A 16,583-nucleotide genomic window follows, 5' to 3' on the forward strand; every position below is an offset into this window, starting at 1 on the left:
CACTTCGTACTTCCTAAAGACGTGCAGATCACAATTCAAAAATAGTAATAAGATTGCTTTATCAAAATAAAATAATGTGATTACCACTTTAAATTTGAATATTTTTATTGATTTGTGTGTGTGTTGTCTTTTTCTTTCTTTCCGAATTGCACGCGTGACAATAGCTTGGCATAGGGCCTAGTTGTCAACAATTTAACGTATCATGATTTGTCTAATCCAAAACTAAATAATGATTTCACTGTTTATTTTAGAAAAACAGCGCCAATTACAGATGTATAAAGGAATAACATCCCCAAACAGTTTGTAGACAGCGGCCCATATAAACATTATTTACTCACAATATTGCCGATTTCACTACAAGCTTTACTTGCTATATTTGGGTATTTGCATCGTTATATGTGTGCACTGGTGGCGAACACATATAAAACTCGGACAATTTATCAACATCGATTTAAATGTTGCCCATGGTAAATTAATTAGGCCCCTAAAAGTTGAGATTTTAATAATATCTCGCAGTACTTTCACAATCTGAAGGGCGCATGTGACGTCACTGTACCACGTGACTACCTACCTAATTAACTTGACTTTTTGAAATCGGGGCTTAAATTTAAGTCTATATTGTGGTTAAATATCGCAAAATTTCGGCAAACGAACTATTAGAATTAATTACTATAAGCATAAAGAAGACAAAATGCATGTAATATTGTATACTTTGAAAACATGAGATGTGTCCTTTAATTGGTGCATCATGACCTACTTCAGGGCTAAAAGTAAATCAAATGGTTTTCTGGACTTTTTATCATCATAGATGATACTGCACCTACATTTTGTCACAATCTAACCTCATTCTCACAGAAATGCATAATCAGTTTACATGTCGGATGGATTGGTGCACCATGACCCACTTTAAGGCTTTCCTATTCAGAATGTGTGTTGTATCAATTCAGAGTGCACAATATGCCTCCAGGTTGAATTTCACTGTCTGATGGGCTTATGTTGTACCGTTTGTGGTACTCTTGTTTCAGTATGTTTTGTACTGCTATCTATGATACATAACATTTTTTAAAGCAACCCGGCGATTTCTGTTCTTGAATCAATTTTGTTTTAATACTGTAGAACCAGTTTGAAATTCTAGGTCTATTAGTATTTTTAAAGTATTGTCATGAACCCATGCATTTGAAAAAGGAGAAGATTAGGAAGATACCTTAATGATTGTGATATTTTTATTTTTTAGATAAAGGATTGTACAGTGGTGTTAGAAAAATTAGATTTGAGATCCTTAAGAATTGACAAAGATAAAGGTAAGCAATACATACAATAGAGCATTACTTGATGCAACAATGAAGACATCTTCATTGGCAGATGATTGTTGACATGTTTTGAACTACAATAAAGAAAATGCAATTGAAGCAATATTAGTTGAAATCTGAAAATTTTATTTTGATTTAAAATGTGCTATTATGATAGTTTTGTATGTACCTTTAGTCATAATCGTTAATAAATATTTTAAGTTTAACATTTTATAAAAATTCTATTGAATATATAGCAACACCAAAATGAAAGGTAATATAATTGCTTTATCCTGGCAATATGTACATGTTAATAGACCCTGAAGTGTGCTACTACACCATTATAACCATTCTGTTCCCGATAAGAACTGTTCCTTTCCCACATCAAACTGTTTCGTTCAAACCGTAAAGCGTTTCAGTGATTTTAGGTTCGAATATCGGCCCTTTCCCCCAAAAAAAATTACCAATTTTTTTTCCAATTCAACTTGCACTTTTCCCAATAATAAAACCCGGCGAAAACATATTTGTGAAAAAACAAGTTCCGTGTGAATAGTTTACGTATGACGTGACAAAGACGCATAATATTCTAGATGGTTTTGAAAGAATAGTTGAAATTTTAATTTAAGAGTTTAACAATTTAAGGCCAAATAGAATTGAAATTATGGTTTTCAGGCCCGCACACATCCATTTTGAGGTTGCTGTATTGCTGATTTTATAGATTTCAATAAATAAGATGTTGGTAATGCGCTTATTTATCTAGGGGGAAAAATCTGCATTCTTTATGAATTTCACATTTTGCATTCGGAATTCTCTTGCATCTTTGTAACTTCCGAATCACAGCCACTTGGGTTCATGAGTAATGGTTATATTCCCAATTCATAAGGTTCCATGATAGCTTAAAGTGGCTGAAAATTGTAAAACTCTCTTCACAAGTATGACAGCCATTTAGACCGGTGCCACTATGACGTCACTATTCCAAATCGTCAAGTTAATGTGGTTTTGGTTTGGATACTGTGTGTCTTTATAAGATTTGTTATTAGCATAATTTGTGTATTATATTGAATTATTATTTATCAGAATTAATTTTTGAGCCTCTAAATCGTTTTGGGTCATTCATCCTTTTTGGGTATTTAGTGCCAGTGGTTTCAAAATAGTGAAAGTGTTGGAAAAATTAAAATGAATTACTTTTTCTTTTGAGTACTCATGTACTTATTAATAATTTTGTATTCGTTACCTGAACCTTCTGAAGATTACTTGAGTAACAGGTTACTGATTGATAATTATGTAATTTTTATGTCTCTAATAAACTACAAACTTTTTGAAATTTTATGGCCCCGAGTTTAATTTGTCAAACAATTTTCTATTTCTAGTTTCCCAGCAAGTTGATGAGATTTGGTCGCAATCAGCAACAACAGATTTTGTTTTAGGAAATGTCCATGGAATCAACATCACTGACCGTGATATTAGATCCCTTCAAGGAAATGAATGGCTTACAGATCAGGTATACATAGTTTTCTCTAATTCTATACATCTTAGCAGGAGGGTGAGAATATAGCTACAATGTATAAGCAAAATATCATAATCTAGCCCAAATGTACAACATTTATTGTAATGTATTTTATAGAATATTTAATTATTTTTCATGCAAGAGTGTAAAATGTTTATATTCAAAGTATTTGACCTGTATTTTACAAAACTGGGACAATTTTCATTTTCATTAAATTATCTGATCTAGTTGTACATTCGAACAATATGTGTTATCAGAGTTTATGAAATTTGAAAAATTTCGTCACTAATTTTGGCCTGCAGGTGTCACAGTTTTGCAGGCCATTTTCAATATTTGTTAGTCAAATTAGTTTACAAAACTAACCCCAACCTAACTCTTGTTTGTGATTGGTATGAATTTGCAGATCCTTTCTAAAAGTGTTGTTGTAGATACATACAAAAATTTTGATCATGCTCCCACCAAATGTGAATAAAAATTTAGCCAGATGTCTTGTGCCAGATTTTATCCAGGGTCATTAACCAAATGTCTGTTGTGAAAGAGTAGTGTATACTAGAAATGTAATTTTGGCAGAATTTAATACTGGAGTGCAGCTTAAGGTAGCTCATTACACTAAAATTTTATTTAATGGTTCATTAAAACACCTCTTATAAAGTATAATTTCACGATCAAAAGAGTGATAAAAGTTCTCAATTATTTTATATGAATTTTCTTGTGATTTTTCCGGAATGATAAAAAAGGTGTTTTGTTTGCAAATAAGAGATTCTAGAGTCTAAATTTCACTGTGATTTGATGCATAACATGAATATCTAAGAAAACTCTTGTTTAAATTGTAGATATATTATTGATAATGCTAATAAACATTTTGAAGGTTAGTGTGATTATCAAATTTTTGGTTTGTTGAGTCCCAGCGCCGTATTAAGAGATTTGAGGGCATAAAGTTTTTGGTGTGTCTGTCTTTTTGTCAGCAAAAACTTTAACTTTGGTCATAACTTTTGAATGGATAATGATAGGGCTTTCATATTTCATATGTGTATTTCTTTTGACAAGGCCATTCTTTTGGAATCTGTGGGGATCTGGGTTAGAATAGATCCTCAGTACCCCTTGCTTGTTGTAAGAGGTGACTAAATGGGGTGGTCTTTTGGATGAGACTGCAAAAACCGAGGCCCCGTGTCACAGCAGGTGTGGCACAATGAAGATCCCTCCCTGCTCAAAGGCCGTAAGCGGCAAGCATAGGCCTAAATTTTGCAGTACGTCCTTCCTCCATATGAGTGAAAGATTCTCAAGTGGGACATTAAACAATATACAACCAACCAATCATTCTTTTGGTACCAAAATAATTGCCCTTGTGACCTTGAACTTGGAGTTTGACCTACATGTATACTTTTGCAACTATAAGATCACTGAGTAATTTAGCACATGTAATGTATTTCCCTCTCCATGTACAATTTGTGTTTCATGTCATTGTATGCTGTTCTTTAGATGTACCATGAATTAACACTTTAAAAAAGTGCGATACTAAACTCATTTGAGATCTTAAGTTGTAACAGTTTTTGTAATTACTTTGCTGCTGTATGGGAGCATCAAATCTTGTATTCAAATGCATATTGTTACTACATGTATATGTACAAAACAAGTTATGAATATATATGTGTGAGGGTTTTTTTCACATTTTGTTTTATGTGCATAGCTTTTGGGTATAAAAGTTATTTTGTTCATATAGGTCATTGATGGATATTTAAAGATCCTGTGTGAAGCAGAGATGGATAAGGGAAGGCTGGTTATGCATATTCCAGTGCAGACCATGACTTCCATATGTACAGGAAAGCAGTCATCGCATTCCAGGAAAATATTTTCCAAAGTAAGTGTTTAGAAATGAGGTAGTCAGTCATTATACTGAATGATTTACACATATATTATCGCAATTCACCTTTGAATTAGAACGCTTTACCCGATATAGTATTGCGTTGTGTGACGACACAATTGAATGAGACGATTGAACAGTTTGAATGACATGTTTGATGTAATACAACAAGAGTTTTCGTTGGCCGATTACAGCCCACCCACTTTCTCGAGCGGATTCAGGTGATCAGATAAGATGGACGGACTAGTAAATTACTAGCTGGAGAACTGTAGCTCTCTGAAAAATATTGTGACTGAACAGAGAGCTACAGATCCACTCCTTATAAAAACCTTCGATTTACGGCGCACAAAAAGCTGCGCACGGTTGAGGCCCTGATAGTGGTGTATTCTCAAAATTGTGTTGCTGTCTCATAAATTCAATATAAAAAAAATTTTAACAAATTTTCCTACTGTACTTGTGTCCAAACATACCTTCAAATATTCATTAAAAGTCGCACATGACCCGAAAACTCGCAGCGTCAAATGATTTTGTTGACGTAGCCTTGTTAGGTAACTGGTGAATTCGAACTCTGTTGCTATTGGTATCTATTCATAAAATTGGTTGTAAGTTATGTATTTGCCCTTCATTTATTATCATCATGAATAATTAATAGAAATTAAAAGATATAGTTTTTGTAAAGGTAAAATAAGCTCATGGTTATCGAAAATGCTACATAAGCCCATTATGGTCCTTAAAGGGACTGATTCACGATTTTCCCCAAAATTTTGTTTTTCTCTTTTAATGATTAAATTCTACTGTCTAAATGTGTTTGAAAGATTTCACATAAAAATTAAGGTTATACATTATCACAGAAGCTCATTTTAGAGTTTATTATTTGTTTTGTAAACAAAGATTGCAGTATGTTATTGTTTACGAATTTTTTAAAAGAAATGGATATGGATCTAATTTTATTATATCTTTCACATTTCAAGCATTTTTGGGGTAGAATGTGTCATCTAAATGTTAAAATTTGTAACTATGCAAAATAAAGATGCTTTATATTACAGAATCAATATTTCACTTGTTTGTTTGTTTACATAAAAAGACTCGAGTCTTTGTTTACATAACACATATTTAGGTTAATATATTGCTTTTACTCTTACATTAAGAAGGTCAAAATTTTGGTTGTCAACATTATAGATGAGTTATATTTTTAATTTTTAACATCAAAAATTAAAAATATCTTTATCAAAAATCGTGAACCAGTCCCTTTAACACTCGATCATGTGGCAGAGATGCAGACTGGCCCAGACTAATGAAAGCCGCATTGCCGTGAGTTTAACTATTTGAATAATTATCATGTAATGGAACTGGGATGATTTTTATGATCCTTAGCTCAAAAGCACTGGCCAAGTGGACTGCACTTGTTTTTTGCTCAAAGCAGGCAAAACAGAACAAGTTTGAGAAGAGAAAATGTGATTTATTTAGTAAATGACGAAAAGTATATACAGTACAGGGGGTCATTAAAACCTGCAAGTAAAAATTAAGATTATATGTTGTAAATGACTAGATGACCCCCTGTTACATACATCTATAAAATTAACATTGAGAAACATCCAATAGGGGGTCTAACAAGATGACCCCTATTGCATACACATATGTAAAAAGACTAGTATAAAAATATTGCCTGCCCACAAAAAAGGGTGGGTAGCAACAACAAATCAAAGGCCATGAATCACTGATGCTATTTAAAATATTTAGCTAAAATATTTGTGGGGTATTAGTTCACGTCTAGACGTTATTGTGCCAGTATGGAAATGAACCGGGATTCGAATTGACTGGCTACCTAACATGGCTGTGTCAAAGAACGAAATCATCAAAAGCTGTGAGTTTTTGGGTCATATGGGGCTTTAATAAATATTTGAAGGTATATTTGGACACAAGTATAGTAGGAAAATATGTTAGGAATTTTTTTATATTAAATTTATAAGACAACTTTTTCTCTTTATTCTTCTGAAGTTTGTTTCCATCTGGCCGTCATGTTTTCTAATGCCGACTACTCCCATATAAGGGAATTTGGGCGGACTTATACATATAGACCAATGAGAGTTTCTGTTGCATTTCGCAATTGTATTACAAACAGATTCAATTGTGTCGTACGTCACACAGCAAAATACTATATCAGCCAAAGCGTTCTAATTCAAAGGTGAATTGCGATAATCTATATTATATTCTGTAGTGTTTGACAATGGTCAAAATTTGGACTTGCCATTTAGCAACCATGTTAATGGTATGAGGTTGTTAACATATTTCAGGATGCCCCACAAAAAATAAGGACAAAACAAGGCATTTTATTAGTTCCCTACCGATGAAGTAGAAGGGGAATTTAGGTTTACACTCCGTCCGTCCTGCAAATCAGTTTTCCGCGCTTTTTTCTTCGTATGTGCAGATGTTTATTTCATATTTGGTACAAGTTACAGATCAAGTTTGAATTTCATTGTGGTCCGTTGATTTTTTACAAAGTTATTGCCATTGGACTTGGAGAAATAGCATGACTTGTCAGTTTACTGGACTTTTTAGCCCACCTGAACTGCAGGTGACCTTTCCTGATTAAAATTTGTCCGTTGTCAGTCGTCGGCGGCGTCGTTGTAAACTTTTCACATTTTCATCTTCTTCTCCAGAACCACTGGGTCAATTTCAACCAAATTTGCCACAAAACATCCTTGGGTGAAGGGATTTCAAGTTTGTTCAAATGAAGGGCCAGTTCCCCTCCATAGGGGAGATAATCACAAAAATGGAAAATTAGGGTAGGGTCATTTAAAAATCTTCTTCTTAAGAACCACTGGGCTAGAGGAGCTAAGATTTACATGACAGCTTCCTAACATATTGCAGATTCAAGTTTGCTCAAATCATGGTCCCCAAAGGTACAGTACCAACCAGACCCAACCTGACACTCAAGCAGTCCCAGAAAGCAGTCCAGAGGACTGCTCTGGGACTGCTCTCTCTAAAAGTAGGACTGCTCTGGGGCTGCTTTGTTCAGACAAGCGTGAATAAATCACGTGATGTTATGATTGACAATAAGTAACCCATATCTAACCAATCATTTACAAATTAAAAATATGTGTACACGTAAGTGGAAAGCAGTTTTTGCTAGTTTAATATAGACGATACATGTAAGTGAATAAATGATTTAGGCGACTTTAAACATATTTATTTCAATAACCCAGTCAAGAAATAAATATAATTATGCTACATAATTTTCAGAACCCAAGATACACTTCACATGTATGAAATATTAAATATTAAATAAATGAATAATGAATAACAACAACAAAATTGCTTCAAGTTGACAGAACATGAGCATCAATTGATTTTACATTGTGAAATTGAGGTTATCAGACTTCTAAACTTCTAAAATCTGCGTGCATCTTTTTTCACTCGTATTCATAAACTATCGTTTTGTTATAAATTCATGAAAAAGCGTCACACAAGTATTTTGAATATGTGCTGTTTTCATGTATAATGTATTTAATTACAGTGTAAGTCATTTATCTTCGATTTCGACTACCGTATTGACGCGCTCCAGCGATTATTGACAACGTTTATTGATAATCTCACTGTCGGCTTAGCTCCTTCCACTAATTATTTTAACCCCGCCTACTGGGACCGCTGGGACTGCTTTTCGGTTTGTTTGCTGGGACTGCTCTGGGACTGCTTTCTGTGAGGCCATTTCAACTTAATTAGTAGATTATCATCCAGGGTATCAAAAAGTATGGGGCGGGTGGGAGGATTATATATTTTTAATATTTATTTTCTGATAAAAATATTAAAGTCAAACAAGTTTTTTTTTCAACAGATGCACATTAATTAATGCCAGATGGATATCAATCTATGCTATTTTCAAATACGAATTCCAGGTTAAGCTTTAATTTCAAACAGAAATATACCTAACTTCTTTACATCTGTAAGAATGTGAAAAATATTAAGAAAACCATATAGATCTATTTTCTTCATGTGGCTTTTCACGTTGCTTTACCAGAAATGTAAACAAGAAGTGTAAATACCGGAGTTGGACATGAACATTTTCCGGAAATCGCAAATTTCACAAATGAAAAAAATTCGAGGCGGGCCAATTTTTGAGGGGCGGGCGGGGATGAAAATCTATCAATTAAGTTGAATTGGCCTAAAGTTGGGTCTGGTTGGTACTGTAGGTTGGGGCCACAATTGGGGATCATAGTTTTACCTAGAAATATACAGGAAGAGATTGTCTGTCCATCTGTAAACTTCTTACATTTTCAACTTCTCCAGAACCACTAGGCCGCGCGATTTCAACCAAACTTGGCAAAAAGCATCCTTAGGTGAAGGGCATTCAATTTTTATTATTTTTATTTGCAAATGAAGGGCCATGCTCCCTTCAAAGGGGAGAAAATATCACAAAAATGCAAGAATAGTGGGGTCATTTAAAAATCTTCTCCAGAACATTGGGTCAAAAGAGTTGAAATTTACATGAAATAGTGCAGATTCAAGTTTGTTAAAATCATGATTCCCGGGGTAGAATGGGGTGACAATAGGGGATCAAAGTTTTACATGTGAATATATAAGTAAAATCTTTGAAAATCTTCTCAAGAACCATTGGGCTAGGAAAGTACAAATTTACATGAAAGCATCCTGACATAGTGCAGAAGTTTATCAAAATCATGGTCCCTGGGGTAGAAAAATCTAAGTCACATGTATTACACATGTTGAAGTTCAGTCATTTCATGACCCATTTGAGCTAGGTAGGACCACAATATGGGGTCAAAATATGGGAATAAAGATTGAATTTTTTTTTTATCACAACAGCTGAATAACAGCAAGGCCAATGTGGTACACTAACATATTTGACTTTCATTATCCTTGCCCCTATAGAGCTTTTAAAAAGAGAATATATTTTGTTAAACTGGTATTTCTTTGCAAAAGCTAAAACAATCTTGGAGCTTGTGGATAAACGTTTGAATTAATGAAACAAGATGGTTGAGGCATAAGTTGAGAATTTATGATTTTGCAGGCTACAAGGAAAAGAATTCTGCATTGTATAATTTAATGTACTTTTGCATTAATTTTCATACATACAATGCTTTTAAGAAATTGTTTATTCTTTCTTTCACTGTAATTTAAACAATTCTTTCATTTCAGCACGTCCTAACCTACTATGAAACCATTTTGGGAGTGTGTCATCTGAGAGGATCCCATTGGATTCTTGTGGTAAGATTTTTGTTTCATAACCTTGGACCTGTCTTCTCAGCTTTACTTTACAAGGAACAGGTGAGCTAGTTTTTTAAACTAATGCAAATATATTGATTACATAGAATGAGTACAGAAGATAGATGGGCTCTATTGAATATAAGTAATATAAACAATTATCAATTAACGTTTTGAGATTATACAAATAAGCAAGATGTGCTTAAATAATTGCATGAAGCTTTAAATATACACGACTTATGAACTGTCACTTCAATCGCTCGAAAGGCATAGAAATCTTCAGATATACAGATACCAAGAATGGATAGAGTTTTTCCGATGATTATAAAGGTAAACATGAAAACTTTAAGAAATAACTCACCCTGTGGCGGGACGAACACCGTTGTTTTAAACAAAAGATTTGCCAAAACATCCCTAACTGTATACTAAAAAAACCAATGACGGAAACATTTCCGGAATGACACTACAACTATTACCTTGAAATATAGCAGCCTGTCAAATGTAAACCTTTAAACTTACATGCCTGGGTGGCCTAGTGGTTTAGATGCTCGGTAATCTTACACTTAAACCATACATTCTGAGTTCAAGTCCAATATTTTCACAAGCTATTTTGTTTTTTTTTGCTTTTCAATTTTTTGGGTCGTTTTCTTTAGTGTTATAAATGTGATACATATATTATATCAAATATTAATAATTTTCACCATAACTTCCAATATTTGCAAGTTACGACTTAAAGTAAGGGAATTTATAGGTCACTGTAGTTCTGTTTGTTTACACTAACATGTTCCTGTGTGCACAGGATTTTCAAACCGTAATGTGGCTGATGAAAAGCTAAACAAATACTATAAGAAAAACGGCACAGTAATAAGTAAAAATAGGTCAAGGGAGGAAAAGAACTGTTATACAGTTTGACTTCTCAAAAGTAAATATAAAAACTCATGTAGCAACTGTCATATGATATTTAGGCAAATTAAGCTAAACACTCGAATTATCAACCAAAGGCTAATGAACTGATGAAATTTAGCTATTAAAGGTGCTGCAGTCATGTCAGAAAAAGACAGTCAGTTGAGTAATGCCATATGTAAAAGGATTGTCGTGTAATATGAATGCACCTAAGAAAATATTGTACTGTTCTTCATTCCAAATAGGTAAATGGTTTACTGATTAAAGAACGACTCATATAAATGTCAGTAATGCTAAACTGCAGCAATTATTTATCTTGGTTAACGAAACATCAAAAACGTTGGCCTTATATTTAAAATTATAACACACCAGTCTATTATTGGAAACTGGTGTTTTCCATTTAGATTTCTGAGTTGGCCGTTTCATCAGCAAATGCGCTATACCTCTTTCTTACTGATTTATCTATCAATGCATGCTGTAATGGTAGAATTTGACAGTTCATCAATGGACTTTTATTTCAGATTTTGGATCCCTGCGAAGAAAAGTTTTATTTCTTTGATTCTTTGGGGTATTCAGAGAAAATGGCCACACAGATTATGCATCATTGGAGGTAAAGTACAGTATTTCATTAATTACTTTTCCCTTCAATTGTGGACCATGGGGTTAGTTGGAGCTAGACCTAAGGGATGAAGTTTTACATGATAGATGAATAAAGGGGAAACAACTATCTCCAAAACAGCAAGGCCAAATTGTGTGCATTCAAGTCTAGTCAAGTTTAGCACGATGGAGATGGGGTGGGCATGTAGCTTGGAGTATTTTTCGTAGGAATAAAGGGGGCAAATAGTCCTTTAAAGATCTTTTGGAGAACAGCAGGACTAAGGTAACTCAAGTGAGTATTTGGACGGAATGGAGTTTCTAGAGTTATCATTAGCAACAACTGACCTCAATTCACTTCTGAGCAGTTTAAGGAGGTATGCTACACCAGAGAAATTTGATGTAGATGAAAAGTAGAGGATATGTACAACAATATTTTTAAATTGAAAATTTTCAAATTTACTTTATTTTGTTTCAAAATAAAGTTTTAGTAGGTCTAATGTAGTTTTAGTAGAAGGTAATCTGAAAATTTTTTTTAAACCTCTGCTGGACTCAAACCTGCGACCTACAGTTCAGCAGTCGGTATTCTAACCTACTGAGCTACTCCGCTAGGCATTTAAATATTAACTTCAGCTCCATACCATCCTAGTTCAAATGTGTTTGCATAATGTTTTGTCCAGTCATTCAAATTTGCCATGAAGTCCGATAAGAGAGACGGAGGATCTGTTGATTCAAAACTCTCCAACTTGCAGCTCATTCAACAACAGGGGAGTCACCAGTAAAATTGTTTTTGGGTCGACCATTACAATCAAGACTAGATTTAATGAAGCCTAACATTGAACAATGTGTGAAAAACAAACAGTTTAAGATATGTGGATGCAGATCAAGCACATTGCAGGTATTTGAGCCACTAGGACAAAAGGTGATTGTGTAGGATTTCTGTCCAAACTCCAAGTCTATAATTGGCTTCCAGTAAGTTCACAGACTGGTCCACAAGATGGAGGAAATATTTGGAAACAACATGTAGACCAGATGCAAAACTATTGATACGTCAAAGAAGTATCCCGGATGTAGTGTCTAGTTTTAGTCAAAATAGCTGTTCAAGTCATGATCTTTACCACTGGAGACACAACAATTTTACAGGATACTCTATTGTGATGAAATCCTTGCTGAGATGTTCATCTGCCCAAACACTATGATGATTTTATGACATAGTGTTGCATAATTGCTCTGTGATTGTGGGGTGTTCTATGCTGACCAAGAGGTCATTATACATGCTGTATTTTTAGCTCACTCAACTGAGCTTTTCAGATCAAAATTTATCTGTCGGCATGGCATCGGGGTTGTCGTAAACTTTTCACATTTTCATCCTCTCCAGAACCACTGGGCCAATTTCAATCAAACTTGGAACAAATCATCCTTGGGTGAAAGGGATTGAATTTTGTTCAAATGTGGATCCATTCCCCCTTCAAAGGGGAGATAATCACAAAAATGCAAGAATAGGGTGGGGTCATTTAAATTTTTTCTTAATAACCACTTGACCAGAAAAGCTGAAATTTACTTGAAAGCTTCCTGACAAAGTGGAGATTTAAGTTTTTAAAAATCATGAACCCTGCAGGTTAGTGTGGGGCCACAATAGGGAATGAAAGTTTTACATGCAAATGTATAGGGAATCAAACTTGGCACAAAGCTTTCTTAGATGAAATTTGTTAATATGAAAGGACATACTCATCTACAAAGGCGTACAATGATTAATGGAGTTGTCAATGATTAATGAAATTTTAGTTGATACCTTGGTAAAGTTTTTTCTGAACCAAGCTGCCTTATATAATGATAGTTTTGCTCGAGCTTGTTTATTGCTAGGAACTGCTGCTCAGGTGAGCAATGAAGCTCTTGGGCCTCTTGTAGATTTATATTACACACCTTCATTTTTATGCCCCACAGATCAGATATCGGGAGGGGGAGGGGGTATTGTTTTTATCCTGTCTGTCATTCTGTCTGAAACTTTAACTTTGCTAATATCTTTTCAATAGTAAGCACTAGAGCTTTGATATTTCACATGAGTATTCCTTGTGACAAGACCTTTCCGTGAGTACATTTTTGACCCTGTGACCTTGGAGCTTGACCTACTTTTAAAAAATTTGACATGGGTCATAACTTCTAAATGGTAAATATTAGAGCTTTCATATTGCACATCAGCATTTCTTGTGACAACATCAGGGGCATTGTGTTTCACAAACACATCTTGTCAATCTGTAGCAAGTCATTTCCATACAGAGGAGGATTGAACAAATTGAACCAGTAAAATTGTAGATAACAATTAACTTTACTTTTTAAAAGACAGGGCCAATGTGCTATGCTTACCATACCCAGAACTGGAGGTTATAAATCTTTTTTTAGCATGTTTTCATACTCAAACTCTGTGATCTAAATCATACTCATACTCAAAAGTGAAGGTTATCAAATTTTTATGAAATCATTCTCACACTGAAATGGAGAACATTCTCAAGATTTATGAGTTTGTTTCGAATCTTGCTCAGAGTTGTAATCAAAACAACCATGGCTGAGTTTGAGTATGAGAACGATAAAAGTTTTATAACCTCCAGGCCAGATCTTTGATTGATCAAAATATGATTATGACACCAAATGGACTTTGGTATTTGCAGAAACTAGTTGATGTTATGGGGGTTTCAAGAGTCTCGTTTAAAGTCAGCATTTTGCAAATTCTATGGTCGTTTTAATTGCTTGTAATTCAAATGACCGCGCTCGTAAATTTTGAAATCATGCATGTACATCTGTAAATTTTTGGAGCTAATTATTAGACTATCTTTATTTCACATGCATCGTTTATACTCTTGTATTAAGAAATTAAATACTATGCATCTCAAGTCAAAATATGTTAATTACATTTGGTATACCGAGATGACGCACCAATATTCATGATTTATAAAAACGTCAAGAATTCTAAATATCATAAAATATATGTTTCTATTTTTCATGTATACATGTATCTGTATATGCAATACTGTAAACAATGTGCATATAAAATTTTCTTTTGTTTGTGCATGATAACTAAGTGCATAATTTAATTGATGTAAAGAAAATTACAAGCATTTTCATGAGAAGTATACATTTAGTATTTGCACAAAAATGAACAAACAGATGTATTCACATATATATTCTCCACCTGATTATAAAGCAAGTACAATCCAAGGGGAAAATCCGAAATAGACCAGTTTGCGTTCACTGTGCTATCACCGGTTCACCAAATTGCTTTCACTGTTCGCCAAATTGCGTTCACCGTTCGCTCTGCGTGCATTCACCATTCACTCTGCGTGCATTCACCGTTCACTCTGCGTGCATTCACCGTTCGCTCACCGTACGTTCACTGTTCAAGTGGGAAATGGAATGTTTCAGGGACTTTATGAGATTGATCACTGTTCATTATCTTCACCTTTCAATTATATGAGAAAATCGATTTTATACTCGCTGATACTGCTTCCGAGCCAAGCCTTCATGATAGACTATGACGACCTCTCGATTGTGATATATATGTGATATATATGGTTATTTTGTTAAACAAACATATCTGTTTATATAGTGCTTACAGTTTAAAATTAGTTTTCTTTGTTTTAAAGATAAGCTTTTAAATATAGGATTATATTGTTTGGAGAATGTTTCCTTTGACATAAATTGTTTTAATCAAAATGAGGATGTGACGATTGAGGCCCACACCAAAGTTCTATTGAACACAGTAAAGTGGTTTGCCCATAGAACATCTGACAGATACTTTTACTCAAACAACTTAGCATTATACCACTGGGTTACTTTGGCAGTTATATATACACTTAATTATCTTGCAATGAAATTCTTTTTGATAAAGTTCGCATAAAAATATTCAGTTTCTTTAAAAAAAGAATTGGGAATTTAAAAATATTTTGATATTGCTTTTAATATAGTGAATTTCTCAGCAAGAGGCCTTTGGAGAAACAAATTTTATGGAGATTGTGCCAGAGAGATTCATCCCTACAAACAGATGCCTACAATTGTGGGGTGTTTTCAGTCATGGTAAGTAAAACAAATCATCATGTTTGTAAAATGAATCAGAAAATACATATCATTTCTAACATTATATTCAAGCCATTTTTGAATTGTCAATTTTAAACCAGAGATTTATTGTGGTCGAAATTCCGTGGATTGAGTGTATTTTATATTAGAAATTTGTACATGTATTGATATATTTATTTAAAATGATCAAAATGCATTATGCATATGAAAAAAATTCAAACAGTTTAATGCACTATATCCATATATATACACACATTGTAATGTACATTTATGAAGCATTAATTGATTTAAAGTTTTCAAGAAATACAGTGAAACCTCTCTAAACCGGTCAGCTCTTGATTGGACCCCCAAAAAAGGCAACATGTTGTCTGTTCAATATCTTGAAAACTATTCACTTGATTGTCATGATATTTCATATGTGGCTTGGTTATGAAAAGAAGAGGACCCATATTAATTTTCAGGTCAAAAGGTTGAAGGTCAAGGGTCAAACATGACATAGGAATATACTGTCTGCTCAATATCTTAAGAACCCTTTGCTTGACAGACGTCAAACTTGGTTCATTGGAACAATTTAAGGAGTAGATGACGCCTATGGATTTTGGGCTCACATGTTCAAAGGTCAAGGGTCAAACTGGACATAGTGATATATTGTTTCCTATATTTTAAGAATCATTTGTTTGATTGACACCAAACTTTGTACATTAGCTGGTACATTCTAAGGGGAAGTTGACCCCTCTTGATTTTGAGGTCACATGGTCTAAGTTCAAAGGTCAATCCATTGTAGACAGAGAAAGATATTGTTTGCTCAGTATCTTGAATTGTTTTGGCACTACTATCAATTAATGATGCCTTTGTATTACCCTTTTCAATTTTGCACCACCGGGAGGGGAGGGGGGATATGTGTTTTACAAACAGTTTTTGTTGGAATATGCATCAGTTAACAAACATTTCATCTTTGTTTAACTATCATTTCTTTGGTCTCTTTTAAGTTTGCAGATAGATTTTTGACAAAGCTACCTCTAACTGGCATTACTCCTGTTGATTTACAACTACAGAGAAGACGTGTTGCAGAAAAACTACTACGCTATGAAGGTATAATTATGCATACCCCCACCCACAAAGTACTGGAATCATGTGACCA

At 34.0% G+C, this 16,583-nt stretch overlaps 1 protein-coding gene across 1 annotated transcript in view; it reads left to right on the forward strand.

Moving 5' to 3' along the window:
• LOC125662490 (uncharacterized) overlaps positions 1 to 16,583 on the forward strand; it is a 101,548-nt gene that overhangs the window by 39,637 nt on the left and 45,328 nt on the right. The window contains exons 9-15 of the mRNA XM_048894726.2: positions 1,235 to 1,301; positions 2,660 to 2,790; positions 4,517 to 4,654; positions 9,812 to 9,880; positions 11,302 to 11,390; positions 15,334 to 15,442; positions 16,432 to 16,534. Of these exons, the coding sequence (XP_048750683.2) occupies positions 1,235 to 1,301; positions 2,660 to 2,790; positions 4,517 to 4,654; positions 9,812 to 9,880; positions 11,302 to 11,390; positions 15,334 to 15,442; positions 16,432 to 16,534 (706 nt within the window). The remainder of the gene's footprint in view (positions 1 to 1,234; positions 1,302 to 2,659; positions 2,791 to 4,516; positions 4,655 to 9,811; positions 9,881 to 11,301; positions 11,391 to 15,333; positions 15,443 to 16,431; positions 16,535 to 16,583) is intronic.

This window comes from Ostrea edulis, chromosome 8 (assembly GCF_947568905.1).
Source record: "Ostrea edulis chromosome 8, xbOstEdul1.1, whole genome shotgun sequence".
In the NCBI taxonomy this organism is placed as follows: domain Eukaryota; kingdom Metazoa; phylum Mollusca; class Bivalvia; order Ostreida; family Ostreidae; genus Ostrea; species Ostrea edulis.